Here is a 20,617-nt window from a genome sequence, read left to right as displayed (position 1 = left end):
ACCTTGAAGGTAGGTAGTTGCTTACTATCTGTCATCATCAAACAGATTTCTTAAACTGCGAGTGTCTGTCTCTGAGGCAGTCCCGAGGTTATGAACAATGTTCAGCCCCTAGTTATGGACACAAATTTGAGGTACATGCAATAGCTCATAATAACAAATGAGCACCAGTTTGTGATGTGTTTCATAACATTTTTAGTACTGTGTTTTTTTCCTTAAGGATGTATAGTGTATTGGTAAGTTTCTTCAATGTCTAAAGAGGCACACAGTATACCAATCCAAACATCGGACTAACTGTACCAAACTTTTTGACTTAAAAACAAATTTAGGCATGGAATGCATTCATCACCCAGGAACTACTTCTAATTCCTTTGAGTCTTACAGCTAATCGACTTGATGGCGGTGAGGTTGGTTTAATTTGGTTTGCTTGTGCAGTGATTCCTTGATTGGTGAATGGCTCCCAGCTCAAATTTTCCTCTGTCATGTTTGAAAGAAAACTGCTTCATGTTCGTAACTTTGCTTAATAATCAAATCGAAGACCTTGAACTTGAAAAACCTGTTTGGATCTAGAGAGAGCCACTCACTCATTGTGTCTCAGCGAGGCAAACTGGGTGGCATGTTCAGTCTGGGTGCTGCTCTCTCAGACAACGGATAGTGCGTGGGTTAGTGCGTTTAGACAGTTGCCATTGTGCACTCTTTTGCGTGTGCTTTACTTGCGTAAAATATCGTAACCATGCTCAAAGGAAAGTTAGTGATACCAGCAGTAAAGCTAAAAGGAAAACTGAGAACCACGATCGAGTTCAAGAAACCATTTCAATATTAGAATCTGGGCGTCACTTGTGTGGTCTGGCGGCTGAGTACAACATAGCTAAGGAGACATATCAGCAGTTTGGGTTTTTAAAAAAATTTTAAGCAGCTAATATAGTGAAAAGTGTAAAATAATTATCTATGAAACAACCCTGACCATCTCAGAGGCTGAAAAGTTACTGTTAATTTAATTTGGATAAATCAGAAATAACTTGATGCAATACCTTCCCTGAGACATTGATTTGCTAGAAGTCTCCCCAGTGAGTTAGTAGGTGTAATTTTTGGGGTCTTTGAACCAAACCTTTGGCTTGCCAGTATTTCTTAATAAGAAAAATGGATTCAGTTCTCAAACCTTTGGTGTTTGAACATGAATTTGGAAACAATTGGGTTAGACAGCTGAGGCATCATTGTACTTTCTTAGTCTTAAAGTTAATTTAATGTATCCATTGTCTCTGCTTGCTCTAAATGTTAGCTCTTCCTTTGTTGTTAATCCGCAAAGGTGCGGTACATCTGTATATATTCATTAATTCTAATGTTCAAATGTCTGAGAGCAAAGCTATTGTTTAGCAGGACTATATTATTCGTACTTGAAAATGGAACTTGAGTAAACAAGGGTAGGAAGTTGTTTGAAATGCTGAGTCCACTGTGTGTGTGTGGCTGAAACATCTTTCTCTGAGTTGCTTCAAGCAGCCCGCCTGCAAGTAGCCCTGTAGGAACAGCACTCTTCAGTGGTGAGCGCGCACCTTTTGTGTCACCCTGGTCCCCTTTCGTGGCCCACAGTGCTGTGTTGTGAGCAACAGGATCAGGCTCCTCCAAAGTGGGAAACGCTTCGGTTTCGTTTACCGTCTGTTTCACTTCTGTTCAGAACCCTGATCTGTCTTTACAAATTTGTCAAGCTGTCTTTTTGAGCCTCATTTTTTCCCACCTGTAAAATAAAATAGGCATGCTCTCTAAATTGTTGTGAGGATTCAGGTTATACACAACGACAGTATGACACACAGTGGTCCTCAGTAGGTCGTTTTTACCTGCCTGCTTATGTATCATCTTTTATTGTTTGTTTTGGGATGAATGGCCCTGTACTCGTGAAAAAGAGTCCCCAGGACATTTTATTAAATCCTTTTTTTTTTTTGGCCTCTCATCACTTTGGTATCAGCTGCTCCCATTTCTCATCCCCCTACTTCCTCCCTGGAATCTATATCTAAAATATGTAATGGTTATTTCTTTTTCCCTATAAGTTTTCTTGTTCTACTGCTTTGAGTGTTGAGACAGTGGATTTCCTAAACTTGAATAAAATTTATTTCTAATTTTATGGTGGATAAAAATTGTTCAGGGTGTCATGTTGGATAAAAAGGTGCTTTGTATTGATAGGAATCCGTCATCAGACTTTAATTTTATCCCTAGGGTGTGAGAATGGGTTTAATCAAACATAAAATTTATACAAGTCGAGGTAAAAATTCAGTGCTGAATTTCTCTTTTTCACGTTCCCTAACAAAGATGGACCATTTGCATTAAACTTAAATAGCACAGCTTATTTAAGATTCATTTTTTACTCACTCTTGTTCTAAAATCACAAATTCCATTTGACAATGTGCTAGGACAGAATTATATTTTTAAACTTAGAAAAACCGCAGTCCCAACTGTGCCAAAAGTAAAAATTTCTTGTGACAAAAATAGTTTCTTTTTAAGCTGAAATGATCAGTTGTATTTAGAATATTAAAGCTATAGCAAATTGAGAACACATTCTATTTGTGTTACATTATAGGGGTTTCTCTCTATTGGGATGAAAAGTGAGGGGAAAGGAAAAATCAGGCTTTTTTCTGCAAATTTCTTGGTCTTTTCCTTTGGACGTACTTAGTGGTGCACTTGGTCATTGGCATCATCTAATGGCATTATATTTCTACTCTGTTATGTAATTTTTTTTCAAAGTGGTTCAAAGTTAGTTTGTGAAATCTTTGAATATCTTTTATTAGCTTGGGATGCTATAGTTTATTGCTGAGAATATTGGGAAGTGTGTGTGTGTGTGTGTGTAGTGAATTACCCCAAAACATCAAATCCAAAGCCACGGAACAAATTCCAACTCAGTGACCTTACATAGGGTTTCCATGGCTGCAAATCTTTAGGGGAAACAGATAGCCACACCTCTTTCTCCCACAGTGCAGCTGGTGGCTCTGAACCACTGGCCTTGTAGTTGGTAATCCAACGCTTACCTGATCGCACCACCATGGCTCCTTCCAGATGAATCATTTTGTGTAGGACCTCATTTTGTATAGTCCTAGTCCTGCAGCAGGCGCCCAGATGATTGTCTCTGAGTCAGAATCGACTCGATGGCAGTAAGTGTGTGGGTACTGTAGTAATGCCAATAAGGTACACGTGGGCTGTCTTAATCTTTACACCAAACGTTACAAGAATATGTGTAGGTGTGTTAAGTGCTAGAGATGTCTTATACTCGACTGTTTGGGCCAGAAGATTCCCTACATGGATGTATGCTACTTGTGCAGCTCTGCTTACTGTCCTCCTTCGCTGGCAACCTAATTGCTTCGTATGATGGACCATGGTCAATGTGATTTAGGCTAGGTCAGTGGTAGGCAACAAAAGTGGTTGACAGTGTAGGATGATGAAGAACTTTCCTGAAACCATAGTCCACCCTGAAGAATGCAGAGAAAAGGGATGGCCATAGAAAGAGTCTTGTCTTTGAGTTCGTGGCCCTTGCCTTTCGTGGAGCATTTTCGACTCCCACTGTGCAAGTGCCGATGGCTTCTTCTTTTGGTTTAAGTGTCCACTGAGTGGAAGAAAGATGTGGCAATTTGCTTTCATCACAACTTTGGAAACCTTTTTTGGGGCGGGTGGGGGGCAATGGGCTTCTTTTCTGTCCTACTGGGATGCTGTGCGTCAAATTGACTGACAGCAGTGTTTGGTTTGGTGAGGAGCTTTGGTTGCACTATGGGCTAGATCAGTGGTTTTCAACTTTCCTAATGCCGCCACCCTTTAATACCTTTCTTCATGTTGTGGTGACCCCCAACCATGAAATTATTTTCGTTGCTACCTTATAGCTGTAATTTGGCTACTGAAATGTAAATACGGTATCTGATATTCAGAGTGTATTTTTATTGTTACAGATTGAACATAATTAAAGCACAGTGATTAATCACAAAACAATATAGATTGTGAAATATTTATGTGTTTTCCAATGGTGTTAGGTGACCCCTGTGAAAGGGTCATTGGATCCCCACAGGGGTCAAGACCCACAGGTTGAGAACCTCGGGCTAGATGATGCTATGGGTCAGCAATTCAAACCTGTCAGCTTTTCTGCTGGAGACAGACAAGACTGTCTGCCACTGGAAACACGTAGTCTCGAAAACCTTATATGTGGTTGCTGGGGTCGCTATGAGTTAGAAGCAACTGAACAGCAGGGGTTTTTTGTTGTGTGGGGGAGGGAGCTTGGTTTATGTCAGTTGCAAGCTGCTGTCTGTCATCAGTATGGTCATGAGCCATGTCACATTCATCCTCCACATTAACAGTATGGAATTATTATTTCCATTTTAAGGATGAGGAACCCGAGACTCAGGGAAGTTACATACATTTCGGAAGTGTTTAACTGTGCAGACTCTGCCCTTTACAGAGACATTCTGAGTCCTCCGACAGTAGGCAGTTTTATATTCCTTCAGCCTTATTTGGCCTCCCTTACTAGAGACAGTAGGAACTTCTTAGAGAGTATTTTTGTATCCTCCTTTGAAATGCAGAGTACTCTGGTCCCTTCGATTGTAGTCTATATTGTTTAGTATTTGTGGTATTTCATTTTTTTAGTATTGCTCCTATTAAAAGCAAATTACTGAAAACGAACTATAATCAACAAGACTATGAAGAGTGGTGGAAAACTGTTAAGCTCATTTTATCTTGGCCACATTAGATTATTCCGTTGCACATATAATTCGCTTAAATGTAGAGAGAAGTTTGGGTTTCTGTCATGTGCTTTTCACATGAATAGAATCTGAAAGCTGTTGCCTATTTAGTGTTCCCTCTGAACCAGCCCTCTCTCATCCGCTGCCAGTGCTCCCTGGAGTTTCCAAGCCTGTCATTTTACAGAAGCAGGCTGCTGCACCTTTCTCCTGAGGAGCAGCTGGTCCCTTCCAATCACTGACTTGTCCGTGGAGTAACGAAGGTCTTTCCAAAAGTTTGTGGGGAAATCCCATGGTCCCTCCAGACTTTGTATTGTGAACGGGTGAAGGCCTACAAAGCAGATCCTCAGTTCTCCGTACACATTTGTTTCATCACCTGCACGGTTTCATTCCCGTCAGTGCACCATCCCTTCCCCCGCTTCCTGTCCGTGCTTCCTGCTTTTGTTCCTCATCCTTTCCTAAGGCGGCTGCATTTTGACCTAAATGATTGCTTATGTGTAGCGTGCATACCTCACTACTGCTACTGTTTCCTTACAGACCAGGCTGCTCACACTTTTCAGCAGGCGAGCTACCTCTAAGATGATCAAGTCAGAATGACCCACCAACTACAAAAATGCAAAACATATGTTTATTTTTATTTATTACATTTGTTCACAGATGCATTGATAATTCTTTATACACACACACATTGTATGTTTATGTACCTTGCATAGCCGCATGAGCCCATATCACACAACACAATTAACTATGTACATTTTTTGTCATTCCCTGAGTTTCCTCTGATGATTTGCACTGAATGGACTGAGCCAGGGATGCATAGTCCGGACAGTAGCTGCAGACAGCTGCCAAATGATCATCAGTCATGGTGGAATGGTACTACTTGACTTAATGATCTTGATGTGGGAAAAGGCTGACTCACATAAACAAGTAGAGCCGAATCATGCAGTCAAGGCGGTAGCACATGTCCTCATGTCTGGGTACTTTCCCTCTGCGAGTAAGTTCCAGAACTGTTCATGCTCCGGACTTCAGCTGAATGTCGGCTTGTAGTGTCAAAAGCTTCCATTCCATATGAAAGTGATACCTTTTTGTCTTCTCACTTGGTCCAGCTCCCCCGCTCATTTGAATACCTTTTCTCACGTTTAAGAGGAAAAAAAACAAGGTCTAAAAATTGGCGATGACTTACCTTGTCATTTTGGCTGCACTTAGTGCAGTTGTTTGTGCATGCGGTTGACACCTAAGATGCATCTGATTGGCTGCGCTGTATGTCACTTAAGTGACGGCGTTGCTGATAGGCTTACATCTATTTTCTTAAAGCCGTGCGATCTGCCCACACTCCATTTGCGGTTGACTAGTAGACGTGATGGCGTATTGAGCCCCCGTCACAGACCTTACTAGTGTCTGGCTGAAACCAGAGCCACAGTGCCTGTGGTCAGTTCCAGACCTGAAAAGAAGCAGAGTCTTGGTGGTCTCACCAGTGTCTTTCTGACACTGATGATTTTAGTTTCAGTCCGCATTTTCCTCCCCTTCTATCCTTTCAGAGCCCTTGTTAGTGGTCTCTAGTTCCTCCGGTCTCAGGGCTGTGGAGCCTGGCTTTGCCTGCTTGACTAGTTGGACGCACTGTAGCCCCCTCGCTCTTCGGGTAAGAGGAGGCCAGTAGCTGTACTTCACCCGGCTGGCTGCTCATGGGCTTTGAAGACCCCAGAAGCTGCTCATCAAACTAGGAGGTAGAAAGTCGTCTTTGTGAACCGTGTTCTTCTACAAATTGACCTTGGTGTCCTCTGAGGCTGTGAGTCCCTGGGCCCAGCAACTCGTTCCATCCAGGTATTGGTGAGGGCTGAGATCCATTATCGTGTGACTCCATTTTTCCACTATCTTTTTCTTTCTTTCTTTAATAAATCATTTTATTGGTGGCTCTTTGAAGCCGCTTCTTGACCTTGTCGTTGGAGTAGTTTTCCTATGACCCTTTCTTGTCAGACCAGAATGTGGTTTTAGCCTTGGCAGTACATTGTAACTACAAAGAATGTGTTAAAGGTTTTCCGTGCCTGCCTGGTTTCTTTTCTTGGAGATTTTAGTTAAATGGTCTGATTTTTTTTTTCCTTCTTCAAGTTCTCAAAAGATTCTCATATGCAATTGAGACCCACTGCTCCAGATGCTACTTGAAGGAAGGCTTAGAGACAATAGAATATGGTTTCAGCTTCCTTCCTCCTGTTTCCTTCTTTGTGTTGCCAAGAATCAGTGTACTCTTTGAAGTGCTGACTACTGCTGGCCAGTCCTTTAGAAAATTAGTGTGAGTGAGAAAGAAGGCTGTAGGGTCAGGTTAGTTCTTTTGTAATCTGTGCATTTATTTTGCCTTAGCCCCAGCAAACAATTTAACGGGTTCAATGTCCTCATAATTTTTCTGTGTTACTTATGTTTTGCAGAGTTATTTCTGTACCATTCTAGTGGGACTTTCATCTTACTCCATAAAAAATGTTCTCTATACTTCTAAGATTTTAATTTTTGTTGAATAGATTTCTATTTTGGGAGATAGTCTGTTACCTTTCTCTAGAGAAGAGCTTTCATCTAAACATGTTACTGGCAAAGAATATGAACACCCCCCCACACACACACACACAACCGCGCTCCCCTCCCAAGTGGCAAACACTTGTCTTATCTCATTGTTTAGTTTCCTGTTAAGTTGTGTGGTATAAATGCATATTCATTGAAGTTCTGATGTCATGCTGAAGCCCATTGGTAGACAGTTTTAGCCAATTAAATGCTTCCTGGTATCCAAGTAAGAAAGATATATAGTTTGGGAATAACAGGAAACTTCATGATTCTAACATCCTGTTATTCTCGATTCGGGACTTGTTACTTCACCACAATGAAGGTTAGTAGAAAATTATATATCTGTTTTTTGTAGAATGCCATGATTTTGAATTTTCTAACTTCTCTGGTTTAGAACGTGAAAACCTTTGAAAGGGATGCAGATCACCTACTTGAGTATTTTACAATTAAGTGGGGGGGGGGACACCATTATATTTTACGTATAATGGGGCTTCAGATTGTTTGTGGGAAAATATAATTAAAAGAAATTGAGATTTTTTTCCATGGATTTTTGGAACCCTTCTCGTATGTGGAAGCAGATGCTAAATAAAACTAATATTTAAATTAAAATAAATGCAAACAACCAAATTTGTCATTTAACGAAGGTAGATGAGGATAAGTCATCTTAGATGATACTCCTGTTTGAGTTGGCATTTCTTAATGACACATATTGTAACACAGTTAAATTCTGTATTATAAGTTTATTGTTCTACCCACAGTATATTTAACAAGGGGTAGTTCTTTTTATAGGAAGAATCTGCTTCAGTAGATCAGTTCATTATACTTCTACCTAATCTATATTAGATATGGGATCCAGAAATGTGTATAGATTGTTTAGATGTCAACTCTTTTTTGAGCTTCTTTTTGAACTCTCTGTGATTTGATGGTCTTTGTTGAGGTAGTTTTCAACTTCTATATTTCTCTTTTTGTTTATTTGTGCTTAAATACATTTAAACATAACTTATGCCTATCTATATTTATCATTTCAGGAATTAGACATCATTAGCTTAAAATCATTTCTTTTTACAGAGAGCAATAGTTATTTAATTTTGGATAACTTTTCTCAGCATCTCTTTTTGTGCAGTTCATTATTATTCATTCAGCACACTTTTTACTGTGTCCCAACCATTTTGAGGTGTGCTTGCTGCCTTTGAATCTGTACTGGAGCAGACCGTGAACACAACATTATAATTGTGGTAAATTCGCTAGGGGAACATGTGTTAGGGATACCTAGCCTCCTCTGGTGAGGGAAACGGGCTGTCAAGGAAGTGGTCTGTCTGGAAGAACAATGAGTAAGTGGCAGGAAAGGGAATGGCGGGGTGGGGGGGTGGGGGGGTGGTCGAGGAGAGCCAAGAAGAGGAGGGAGGGAGTCACTGGTAAGATGGAAGAGGTGCGGTGAGCTTGATGACTGTTGGAAAGGCCATCGTAGGATACAGTATGGCAGGAAGAGAGGTGGTAGACCTGGTGGACCTAGGGACCAGAAATCAAAGATTTTAGAGGTTTTTGAATAAAGGGCCATAAGAAGTCATTCCTGGCTGCCAAAAAGGGATTGAGGAATTTAGAATGCTGGAAACCAGTAAACTGATTGCTACCTTTGGAATGGATGATCATTTTGCCTTTCCTCTGAATAGAAAAGAAAATCACTATTAAGTCCGTACCCTAATCCCAAAAGAAAAGAATTGCCAGACGTTACCACCGACCATTTATTGGGTACCAGCAGCATATTAAACCTTCATGAAGTATATAGAAAAGCACGTGCCTCTCTAGGATTATAAAGATGGGGAGCGATGAGTAACTGGTGTAAGGAAAGAAATCTAAGGCCAGTGGATTAAAGTGGATTCAGGGCTGTCAAGCTGAGCTCACTCAAAGGCTGCGCCTTCATCTTTGTAGTTTTGCACCGAGAATCCTGTACATATGGGAGAACTTAATTTATCTGACACCCAACATAAGACTCTACTAATTTTGCTTGTGTAATTTTTCCTTTCAGACGTTTGATGCAAATGATTTGTATCAGGGGCAGAATTTTAACAAGGTCCTCAGTTCCTTAGTGACGCTAAATAAAGTAACAGCAGGTAAGACTTTCTTTTTTTAATTTCACTTAAGGGGTGGGAAGACAAAGGGAGAATACCTTTACTTTTCTACTAACAAGGCAAGCCAATCGTTGCTGAATTTTTAAATATAAGCTTCTATTGCCGTACATCTTTGATTGTTGCTTTTGCTCCCTCCTCCCGCATTAGAGCAAAAAAGTTTCTTGAGAGGTCCTGTGATGGATATCATGTTCTCCTTCCTGTAGGCATAGAGATTTCTTGAATAAACATGTAACAGAGTAACAGTGCTTTGTCCACAATGGAAGAATCACAGGTTATCTTACAACCAGAAGTACCTGCGTCTGAGCTTTTCTGTTAAGAATTTGTCTCCAGTAGCAATGCTTTTGAGATGAGATCATGATGGCATTGGCCAGGGAATTGCTTCTGTAAACATTTCCCTGATCAAGGTTTCCTGACACCTGGGAGGGCACCTGGGCGGTGTTGTGATGTGCTCCCTGCATGGAGATGGGGAAAGAATCCCATTGCCCCATGCGCTGGCTCTTAGGCCAGGGTGTGGTGATGAGCTTCTGTAGTCATCAGCTACACGGTGGCGCTCAGAGAAGTCCTTAGCTTGTCTGGCAGACCACTGAAATTTGCGTCCTAGATCACTGCGTGTGTCAAAAAGAAGGAACTTTACTAACTACATCTTAGAGCAATCCTTCCCCATTTACCTGTACAGATTTTAAATTTAGGATTCATGCAGAAGCTTAGCATTTAAGTCTTTTTGAATAGCAAACCCTTTAGGCTTATTTGATTAATATTCTCTTTTCAGTGTCACCTTGGTGCTTGGAATATATTATAGAATCCCTGGCTTTGGCGCCCCTTTGTGGAGGGGATGACCTGCCACCTTACAGTGCACGCTTTGCTTTGGGGAGCCTGCAGGTATCCTCCTGTCTAACTGGATGATAAGAAGTGGGCAGAGGGAATGCCTGGTGCCTCCAATTATCGAGGAACAGGAAACGAGGCCCTGTGCAGGCTAGAAAACCATCTTGAAGTCTGTCCATTCCCAGAGTCAGAGTGTGCTCTCAGAGCAGGCTGTAACGGCCCTAGAATCCCTAATGGTGTTTGGACAGGGCTTCAGCTGGGCCAACTTAATTTTCTTGGGGTTCACATTGAATATCTTGTAGACCTGTTCAAGTGAAAGCTCTAGGTAACACCACTAAATGAAAACTTATGGAGGTGATAGGAAAATCATGAGGATCTAAATTCAATGAAAGGGAGGGAGAAGGAAGGAGAGGGATGATTAAATGTTTTAAGTAAAGTTATAAAAATAGTAGGTAGAAGTGATTAAAATCGTCACGTCATTTAATGAGGCTTTGCAAATGAGTGTGGTATCTCATAAAGGTGAAATACAAGAAATTGGGGGAGATGCACAGAATTTGGCATATTTACTTTCCATAAGCACACGTGCTCGCTATCTAAAACCTGCTGAAATACCCATCCCTGCCAGAAAGTTTTGAATGAGATACTAACATTAGTCTCTGGCAGACAGAACAAAGAATATCATAGGTACATAAATCTGCAGATATTTCCTAAATTCAAACTCGACTGTCATTGAACACTGCTCTGTGGGTTGCAAAGACCATGGTCGGGGAGAATAGTAAGAGAGGACTGATGAGAACTGTGATTCTTAACTAGGTAGTATCATGAGTAAGGTGTGAGTACTGTAGATCACAATTGAACAATGGCCAGTGAAAGAGGCCAGGAGCAAATGTGCCTTGGGCACATAGCACCTTCTTATATGAAAGTGTTTTCATGTTTCTGATTACTACTGTATATACATGGTAAGTAAAATATGTGACATTCCTTATAAAATACACTTTGCATATTCTCCCTCAGCTCTTAAACAAAAGAGTGAACTCTCAGCTGGAAAAACTTTGGTTGGCTCCTTGGTCTCAGTTTTTATTTTTGTATTATGAATACAATGACTCCTCCCCCCACCCCCCAGATTTCCGTTCAGTGACCAATTTAACAATAAGATGACTTAAACTGTTCCCTCCAGGGTTGTTCCAGGCTTTAAGAAAATCACTTAATGCTTTATTCTTTACTTCAGTGATTCAGAAATCCATTTGTGTTCTCAAAGTGTATGGATGCATATTTGCCATTTAATTGGACAGAAGCAAGACCGATGATGTAAAAGTCTTTAGTACATCTCTACTTTACTTACAAAATCCCTGGGAGGGCTAAGACATTTCCGGGAGAGTTGGGGTTAGTAGAGAATCATAGGGACATGGCCACTGTGGACAAAATCTCTGTGATAGTCTTTCCTTGTAGCTGGCTTTGTATTGGGGATTGCACAGAGCTGGTTAAGTTTGCAGACCCTCTGTCATTATGAAGTACAAAGTCCCGAAATGGAACCTGAGAATTGTAGGAAGACTTTTTAGAGAGGACCCGATAGGAGACTGTTGTGTGAAAACAGTAGTTTCAGGAAGCAGTAGGATTGATTTGAGATTCATGTTTTCTTTATACATTGTACCCTTGCTTAGCTCTGGGCCAGGTGAGCTGTGAAGGAAGATGATATACCTTGAATCGCTGTATATTACGCTATTAAAGAAAGGCCGGAAATGTAGGGATTCCTGTGGACTCCACAGACTTTTCAATGTTGACAACTAATTGCAAACATTTACAAGACACTTTATGAACCCATTTGGTATGTCAGCTAGAAAAAATCTGACCTGGATGTGATCAGGTTAAGAGGTCCTTCTATAGAAGAAGTCCCCTATCAGTTTAGAAATTGCTGGAGGCAATTTGGAAGAATAGTTTCCCAAGGGAGGCTGGAGGAGGGGGTGGAATTGACTTTCTATGTTATTATTTTTTTTTAATTCTAAGAAGTAAGTTGCCAACCTTTCCTTGTTGGTTCACCTTCGTGGGGTTTCTGTTCCTGGAGGGAATTAATTCATAGAGAGCAGTAACTAACTAGTCCTTTAAATTGCGGCTTACTTGGATCCTTTTAACAACATTGGGAGGTAAGTAGAGTTTGTCACCTTCATTTTGAGAAAAGAATATTGAAAAGGTTCTCTCTGACTGAAAAACATAAAAGAGTGTTCTTTTGTTTTAAATGAGGATCGTGTTACAAAATGAGGATCCCGCTCTTATTTATCTCATGCAGCACAATCTTGGAAAAGTGGGTAGATGGTGATGTATTGAGGAATAAGTATTTTCCCCCGCTAAATCAATGAATTTGAGAGGCTTATTTTTTTTTCCAGGTGAAGAGGGACGCTAAAACAATTAAAACATTTCATAAGTAAGGTACTTTGTGAGTCTATTAAAAAAATAAACATTTAGAAAATTACACCAGAAGAGAACTAATCAACAGTTAGTGCTTGCTAATTTGCAGAAAGGTAATTGTGCAATGAATGCAAGTCATTTATACAGGAGACAAAGAATTTGGCCTTTGTTTGCTGCATCAATGGGCTCCTTTGTTCAGGTCCTTTGGTGTGCCCCTCTGGCTGCCCTATTTTTAAAGTCTAGTGCCTATCGAGAGTGCATGCTATCAGGCATATTCAGCTGTTTCTTTTTTCTGTGTGCATGACCTTTTCAGACATTGGACTAGGAAGTGATTCTGTATGTGCTCGGCCCTCATCTCATCGAATAAAATCTTTTGATTCCCTTGGATCCCAGTCTTTACACAGCCGGACTTCAAAATTGTTCCAGGGCCCATATCGAAGTTTGGTAAGTTTGATATACTTTGTTATTTAAAATATATTTTGAGGGGAATGAGTGTTGTGTATTTGTCTTGGGAAATGTATAGACCTTAAACAGTGTTACAAACTAGAAGATAATGAGCTTTTGCCTCCGTTAATGTTTTAATGTGATTTGGGATTTGGTTATTACCACATTATGCAGATATTATGCTTAATGAATGTTTTATGCGAAACTTTTTTTTTCGGGAGATTTTAATATTCATTATTTTGTTTATAGTGATGCATGCTTTAAAATACTTCCATGGTTATATGCACATAGTATTTTCTTGTTACCACACACGATTGAGAAACATGAAATATATATGTAAAAGTACTTAGAAGGTTGGGAATAAGAAATACACGGGGGGGTAAGAAACAAACACATGGGAACAGGGAAGTAAAGTGAGGATAAGAAGTACACATACATAAAAAAGAAGTGTACCTATAAAACATCGTAGAAGTACAAAGAAGGAATGGTGAAGCTAAAGAGCTAAAGATTTTTGGGTTTTTTTCTTCGTTGAAAACATGACTGGAGGACATTAAGTCAGGCTGTATTTTCTAGAAGAGGAAATTCTTTATAAGATCTGGTAGTAAAGCAGGGAAAGAAAAGTAACAAAACAATCATCCTAAAAAATGGAGAAAATTTTATTTGTGACTCCTCCAGGTATATAATGGATTATAAATAATGACTGTAACATTGTGAGTAATGAGAGGATAGATGGTCCCCAATATAAGAGGGATTCTCTTCTGATAACTTCATCGTAAGTTGGATCTGACTTTATTATTTAACATTTGTTATTTTTGCCTTGTATGAGCAGTGTCTTTATACATCTGACCTTTACTTGTCTTTGGGGTTGGAAACATGACCTAAAACCTTTCACATTAACATTATACGCTGCAACATTGTATAAAGTGCTAACAAATTAAAACAGATGCTCTTTATTGTAACTCAAATACACTGCAGTCTAGGTCCACTTGCAGTGTGCAATAGGGATCTGAAAATTAGGATCTAGGAGAAGAATAAGGGCGCTAAATGGAGGAAATGTGGAAAGACGGTCACAGCATCTAGCATGACTGAGAGCTTCCAGTTGCCGTTTCAAACACCCAGGTCTTCCCGTGAGCTTCAAGGGTGATTGGCACTTACTTTGATTATGTGCCAATGGCACGACTTCCTTTTAAGGCAGCGGTTTTCTTTTAATCTTTCTTTTTCAACCTTTCATTGTGAATTAAACGAAGATTTACAAGGCCAATCAGCTTTCCATTCAACAATTGTCTCGTATTTATTACAATCCCGACAATGTAGCATCACAGGTCCAACTTAATCCTGTTTCCCTTTCTTCTTCTTTCCTAACCTTTCTGAACTGTGACCTTGGATAAATGCTGCCCTTTTGATCTCTAATGGTTGATTATTATAAGGTGTACATATCATAGTGTTCTTCGTGGTGTTGTAGTACGTTTTGGGTTGTAATCCACAAGGTCAGCGCTTCTAAGCCGCCAGTGGCTCTGTGGGAGACAGATGAGGCTTTCTCCTCTCATAAAGAGTTACAGCGGAAACTCACAGGGGTCACTTCCACCCTGTGCTACAGGGTCACATTGATTCCATGGCAGGGTTTTTTGGGGTTTGAAGAGATATGTGTTGTTTGGGTACAAATGGAGCTGTGGGGGTAAGGTTCCTTTCCAGACTTGAAATGTGACCTAACAGCTGTAGCCTCAGAGGTTCTGCCAGTCTTTCTCCGAACAGGAAGCTTGTTCTCTTTATTATTTTGAGTTTTGTTCCACTTTTTTTAACTGTCATAGGAATTTATTTAATAATTATGAAACAATATTATTTAATGCTGCTAATAAAGATCTAAAATGAGTGTCAATCTTAAGTTACATCAATTTTTATTATTTATTTAAAAGCTAAGCTTTTGATTTTGTGATCACATGTGTAAGAACTAATGTAGGAAGATCCTGTGTATCCTTTACCCAGCTATCACCAGTGGTTACATCATAGACTATTATGGTACAACGTGACAACTAAGATATAGGAAGGGGTACCCCTCTTTCCCCCCCACCCTAAATGGGATTTCCCCCCCCCCACTGTTCCACATTTTTATCTTCCTCTATTCAGAACTTTCCAATGAGACTCCTTTCAGAATAGTTAGTAGTGGTAGCTGAGCATCACTTAGTTCTTCTGGTTTCAGGGTCACAGAGACTGGCGGTTGTGTGGTCTGTTAGCCCACTGAAGTAAATGTTTCCACGTGTCTTCTGTCCTCCAGCCAGGAAGAGACCAATAGATGCCCCTCACAAACTTTTAAGACACCGTCAACACTTAGGAAAGTAGAATGTACGTTGTCTTTGTTGGCTTTGTTATTCCAGCTGACATTGGTTTCCCTCCAGACTATGGTATTGACCACCCTGGCCCAGCATTTCATTCCTTCAAAGCATTTGGTTATGTGTAAGAAGTTCTTAAACCTTGCCCCCTGTGTGTTCTACCACATTCTCCAATATATTTGCAGCAAAGAAATACAAATGTACAAGTGTCTTCTGTTAAACCTATGACATAGAAACGATGACACTGAGAAATTATGGGTGATTATAGCCCCACTCTCCGACTCCCACACCTGTTTGAACCGGTGCTATCCAAACATCTATTTGTGTGTCTTCGTCATTGCGGGATTGGGTGTATAAGAACATGTACTCTGCTGCCTCTTGCTCTTGTGCTCCTCCTGGTAGCTACCCCGCTCCATCAGTTTGGACTTACCCTGCGCTACCCTCTACACCTAGGGTAGCACGTGGAACCCGCTAGCAAATCGCCCCTCTTCCCCTTCCACCATCAAGGAATCTTTCTTTTAAGAGTGAAAACCTTTTCTTGACTTTTTATAGTATGGATCTCATATAATATTTGGCTTTTGGAACTGACATTTCATATACATTAATGGTCCCCCAGGTTCATTCATGTTATGAGATGTTTTGCAGATTCATCACGCTTCTGTAACTTCGTGTAGTATTTCACTGTATGCGTCCACTCTCCAGTGCCATCGATGCTGGTTGTTTTGCTTTTGTGAATACTGCCATGATGACCATGATGTGCATATTTATTTGTGTCATGACTCGGTGTTCTCGGATATATACCAACTAGAAGAATTCTTTTTAAGGACATGCCATGCCATTTTCCATAGTGGTTGCTCCATCTTACTCTTCTGACCAGCAGCTGTCTATGAGGTTTCCCATCTCACCAAACCCTAGCTGACTTTGCGTCATTGCTAGGGTTCCTGATTGGTCTCTAATCATGGTGCCTGTGGGGTCTGATTCTTTTGGAGCGAAGGTGCCTGTGATGAGTACTTGTTGGCAGGGCGCCCACTCAGCCCTTTGTGGTACACGAACTGGAATGGAAGGTATTTCCTTAATCTTTGTGGGACCACTTGGTGGAAGTAGAGGATGCTAAACCCACAGGATGTAAGAAACGTTCTTGTTTGCCCTTTGAGCTGCTTGGTTCCTGCAGGCTTCTTACTTTTATCTCTGTTGATGCTGCCAAGGAAGTTTTTGCCGGTGACGGTGACGGTGGCGTTGGTGGTAGCGGGTGGGTATAAAGAAATACTGGGCCTTGTTTGCTCTCTGGTGCTTGGTAAGGGGCTAGGAAGTTGTGGCCTGGGTAGTTCTCTATAACTGGGTGGGTGACTGCACTGGGAGAGGGGCCTGTGCTAGCACCGGGCGATGTGCAGACATGTGGTGGAGAGTAGAGGATAGGACTCTACGTGATCTCTGCTAATTCTGCTGGTGTGGTGGAGTTTGTTCTTCTGCTATTGCTGGTTAGGGAGATGAGGGATGGAGGTGGGACTTTTGTCCCAGTTAGTGTTGACACTGCAATAGCGTCATTAGTTGGAGGACGGAAAGTGAGACCGGCTGGTGTTTTCTAGTGCCACTGATGCAGATGGACTAGACCTGCCTGCTGTCTTTGGGTTTGGCCCAAGGCCTGGGGTTGTTCCCTAGGTTTGCAGCTGGATGACTCCTTCCTGTCTTTGACCAGGGAAATCACTCTCTTTGTGGGGGTGGCGGTGGCATGGGGGTGGGGACTGTGAGTGACAGTTAGTTCCTGGTTGCAAAGCTTTACAGGCACCTCCTTCCTAATGTGGAGACTGGAAACAAAAACAGCAAGGCACAAAGCAAACTCTAGCCAGTTCCCTTTCTTACTTTGCTGTCCAGAACCCTTCTGTGATTGTCTCTGAATTAAGCTCAGGCCTTTAGGGTGTATTTCATGGGAACTTCAGAGAAAAGGGATTCTTTGCTGCCTTCATCTGGTCTTGGAAGTCTAATTCATGTATTATGGTTTCTTGACTAATGATGTTTATCATTTTAATTTTATTTTTTAATACTTTATTTCCTGTGTCGTATCACTATTGAATTGTTATCAATCTCTAATAATCCTTTTCTTAAAATCTACTTTATCCAATAATATTATTACACACTCTTTGTGTTTATACTTTCTATATTGTAACTTTTTTTCATTCTTTTTTTTTTTTTAACCTATCTGTGAAGTAACTCCGGTAGAAAGTGTATAGTTGGTTGGTTCTTGTTTTTTGACTCAGTCTCTGCCTTTGAAGGTGTTTAGTATAGTTCCTTGTATTGCAGTTACTGCTGCATCTGGCTGGCTTTAAGTCTGCCATTTTGATATTTGTTCCTTTTTGTCACGTCTGTATTTCATTGTTTATTGGCTTCTTTAGGAGCCCTGGTAGTGTATTGGTTACATATTGGGCTGGGATCCCCATGGTTGGCAGTTCAAAACTACCAGCACCTGTGGGAGAAAGATTGGGCTCTCTACGCGCGGAAACAGTTACAATGTCTAGGAAACCCAGAGTGGGGAAGGGGACAGCATGCCTCCATGTGAGAGAGGGCTTTTTTTGGTTGTTGACTAATTGAATAAATGCTCTAGTATATTCCCCCCCCCCTTTCCTTTTTAGCTGTATTTTATCCTGTTATCTTTTAGCTGTCTTTTTTCTGATTATTATTTGAGCAGTTTCACAAGGGATCACACTAGAAGCTGATTGCTATCAAGTCCGCTCTGACTCACAGCGACCCTGGCCAGCAGAGTAAAACTGTTCCATGGCACTTTGCTGAAGCAGGCGACCTCATATTTCTCGCAGGGACTCCAAGTTGAACTGTTGCACCTCAGCTGACCTACCGTATATACTCGAGTATAAGCCGACACCAGTATAAGCCGAGGTACCTAATTATTACCTGGGAAACCAGAAAAACTGATTGACTCTGGTATAAGCCTAGGGTGGGAAATGCAGGATGTGAATTAACACAGAGACCAGAGAGAAGAGACGGAGCACAGCCACAGACACATCCTTAGCAGTTCAGCTGCCAGCGTAAGTGAATCACTGCGGGTGCTTCTGCGGATTGGAGCTGTCCCCGTCATAGGACAGCTCTGATTGGTTAGATGTGAGTAAACAAACATTCAAAGCCCTGCAGTGTCAGCGGGCTTTGAATGAAGAGTGTAGGAACGGCAATCACCGCGAGATGTTACACCTCGCCGGGGTACCACTGACCCATGTATAAGCCGAACCCCAGTTTTCCAGCACATTTTTTTTGTGTTGAAAAACTCAGCTTCTACACGAGTATATATGGTAAGCAGCCAAATACTTAATCCATGGTGCCACCAAAGCTCCTGGGGCTGTGACCTGCATCTTTTATGTGCCACCGTGTATTTAGAAGTATGCTCAGCTGTGCTATCTGACAGTTGCCACTTACAGTTGTAAAAAGCCTATCAGATTATTTTGTATATTAATGATATAAATGAACACTGCTTCCCTGATCAGCTCACCCAATGTGCACATAGAAGTAGAAAGGAAGTATTTTTTTAGTATTGCATAGTGTTTTACTGCCGGAGCAGAGCAGAGGGGGAGTAGTTTGACAGGAAGAAATAGGATGCTACTGGTCAGTCCTGGGTACCCATCGGGGGCTGAGACGAGGGCAATGGCAGCTGGCATTGGTAATGGCAGTGTCCTCCGGCTACATTAAGGGGGAAGGAGAACTCAGTTGTACACCTGTCTGAGTATGATTTCTGTGAGGCAGAGATCTGATATACCTCTCACCTCCCACCTTCTTTACGTTATTCTGACACCAACCTTCCCTCCCATATGCTGGTTCCATAATCTGTTGAAATGGCCACTTAGAAATTTCAGACAATATTCATGACTATAGGGCTTAATTAACCCCTATAGTTTCTAAGGGTTTATTAAGGAAGTTAGCAGGTTACAAATCAGGATCAGAAATGTTAAGGGTGCAGTTGTGTAGTCTATAGTGTTTGTGTACTTCTGGCTGGTCCTTAGCCTCTATCTAGCCTGCTCAGGCAAATGCTGCAAAGCTCCTTTTGTGCTAATAAGTGCCCCAAGGAGAGCTCATTCTCAGAGCAGCCTCCTACCAAAGGCACTCAGCTTTACTCCTGTGGGCTGAGAAGCCTGCCTCTCGGTCTCCTCATCCCTGTTGCGCTGCCTGCCTTCTCTGCACAGCCATCTGGGCTGTGCTACTTTCGGACTTTTCCTCTGTGATTGTGAGGTTCTCTCTTCTTGCTTCAGAGGCTGCTCATTTTGTGACAGAATTGATCAGTGTCCTCCTAATAGCCCTGTTTTCATGGCCTGATCCAGTCATTTTGTGGGAGTTATAAAGATGATGGAGAGAAGAGCCAAACCAAGTAATTTCCTCTCACAGCAGTTTCACTTTTCTCCCACTTTAAGAGGGACCCTCTAGAGCAGGGGTTCTCAACCTTCCTCATGCCGCCACCCTTTCACACAGTCCCTCAGGTTGTGGTGACCCCCAACCATAACATTATTTTCATTGCTACTTCATCACTGTCATTTCGCTACTGTTACAAATTGGGTGACTCCTGTGAAAGGGTTGTTCGACCCCCCCCAAGGGGTCGTGACCCACAGGTTGAGAACCTCTGCCCTAGGGACTCCTTTCAGAGCAGTTGGTAGTAGCTGGTCACGCTTCAGTTCTTTTGGTCTTGGGCTTATGGAAGATGATAATCGTTAAACCATTGGACAGTTGTTTCTGTAGGTCTTTGATTGTCATTACTCTTCTCTGGAGAGGTGAGAGACCAGTAGTTGCCCCTTGGATGGCCGCTTATGAGATTTTCAGCCCCCAGTCACTACTCACCACAGGAGGATGTGGAACGTTATCTTGGACCATGTCATGCTCACGTACCTTGTGATGGGTCCTGAGATGAAAGTTCTGAGCCCCCAGGTGCAGTGACTCTTTCTGTTCAGGTGTTTGGTTATGCCTTGGAAGCTTATTTATTATTGTTGTTTGTTTGTTTTTATTTTTACATTTTGAAGGGCACCTAATCCACATATCATACAATTCAGTAGTTCAGTTGTTCAATCGTATCAACAAGCTTCGTACAATCATTACTACAGTTAATGTTAGAACTCTGAAAAATTTTTGTCTTTCCCCACTGTATAATACTTTACCACAGATAGATTTGATCAAAGGTAATAGACATGTATAAATATCCGATGTCAAACCTGCGTTCATTGAGCGTAGTCACACTCTCCCTCCTACAACCTGCATGTCT

General features: G+C 41.4%; 1 protein-coding gene across 3 annotated transcripts in view; it reads left to right on the top strand.

Moving 5' to 3' along the window:
- The window catches only part of ARHGEF7 (Rho guanine nucleotide exchange factor 7), a 206,229-nt gene that overhangs the window by 81,107 nt on the left and 104,505 nt on the right, over positions 1–20,617 (top strand). For all 3 annotated transcript variants that reach the window (XM_075563416.1, XM_075563415.1, XM_075563417.1), the window contains 2 exons: positions 9,274–9,358; positions 12,915–13,045. In XM_075563416.1, coding sequence (XP_075419531.1) covers positions 9,274–9,358; positions 12,915–13,045 — 216 coding nt within the window. The remainder of the gene's footprint in view (positions 1–9,273; positions 9,359–12,914; positions 13,046–20,617) is intronic.

The sequence above is a fragment of the Tenrec ecaudatus genome, chromosome 11, assembly GCF_050624435.1.
Source record: "Tenrec ecaudatus isolate mTenEca1 chromosome 11, mTenEca1.hap1, whole genome shotgun sequence".
Lineage (NCBI taxonomy): Eukaryota > Metazoa > Chordata > Mammalia > Afrosoricida > Tenrecidae > Tenrec > Tenrec ecaudatus.
Note: the sequence above shows the minus strand (reverse complement) of the source record. Positions and strands in the feature narration are given on the sequence as shown.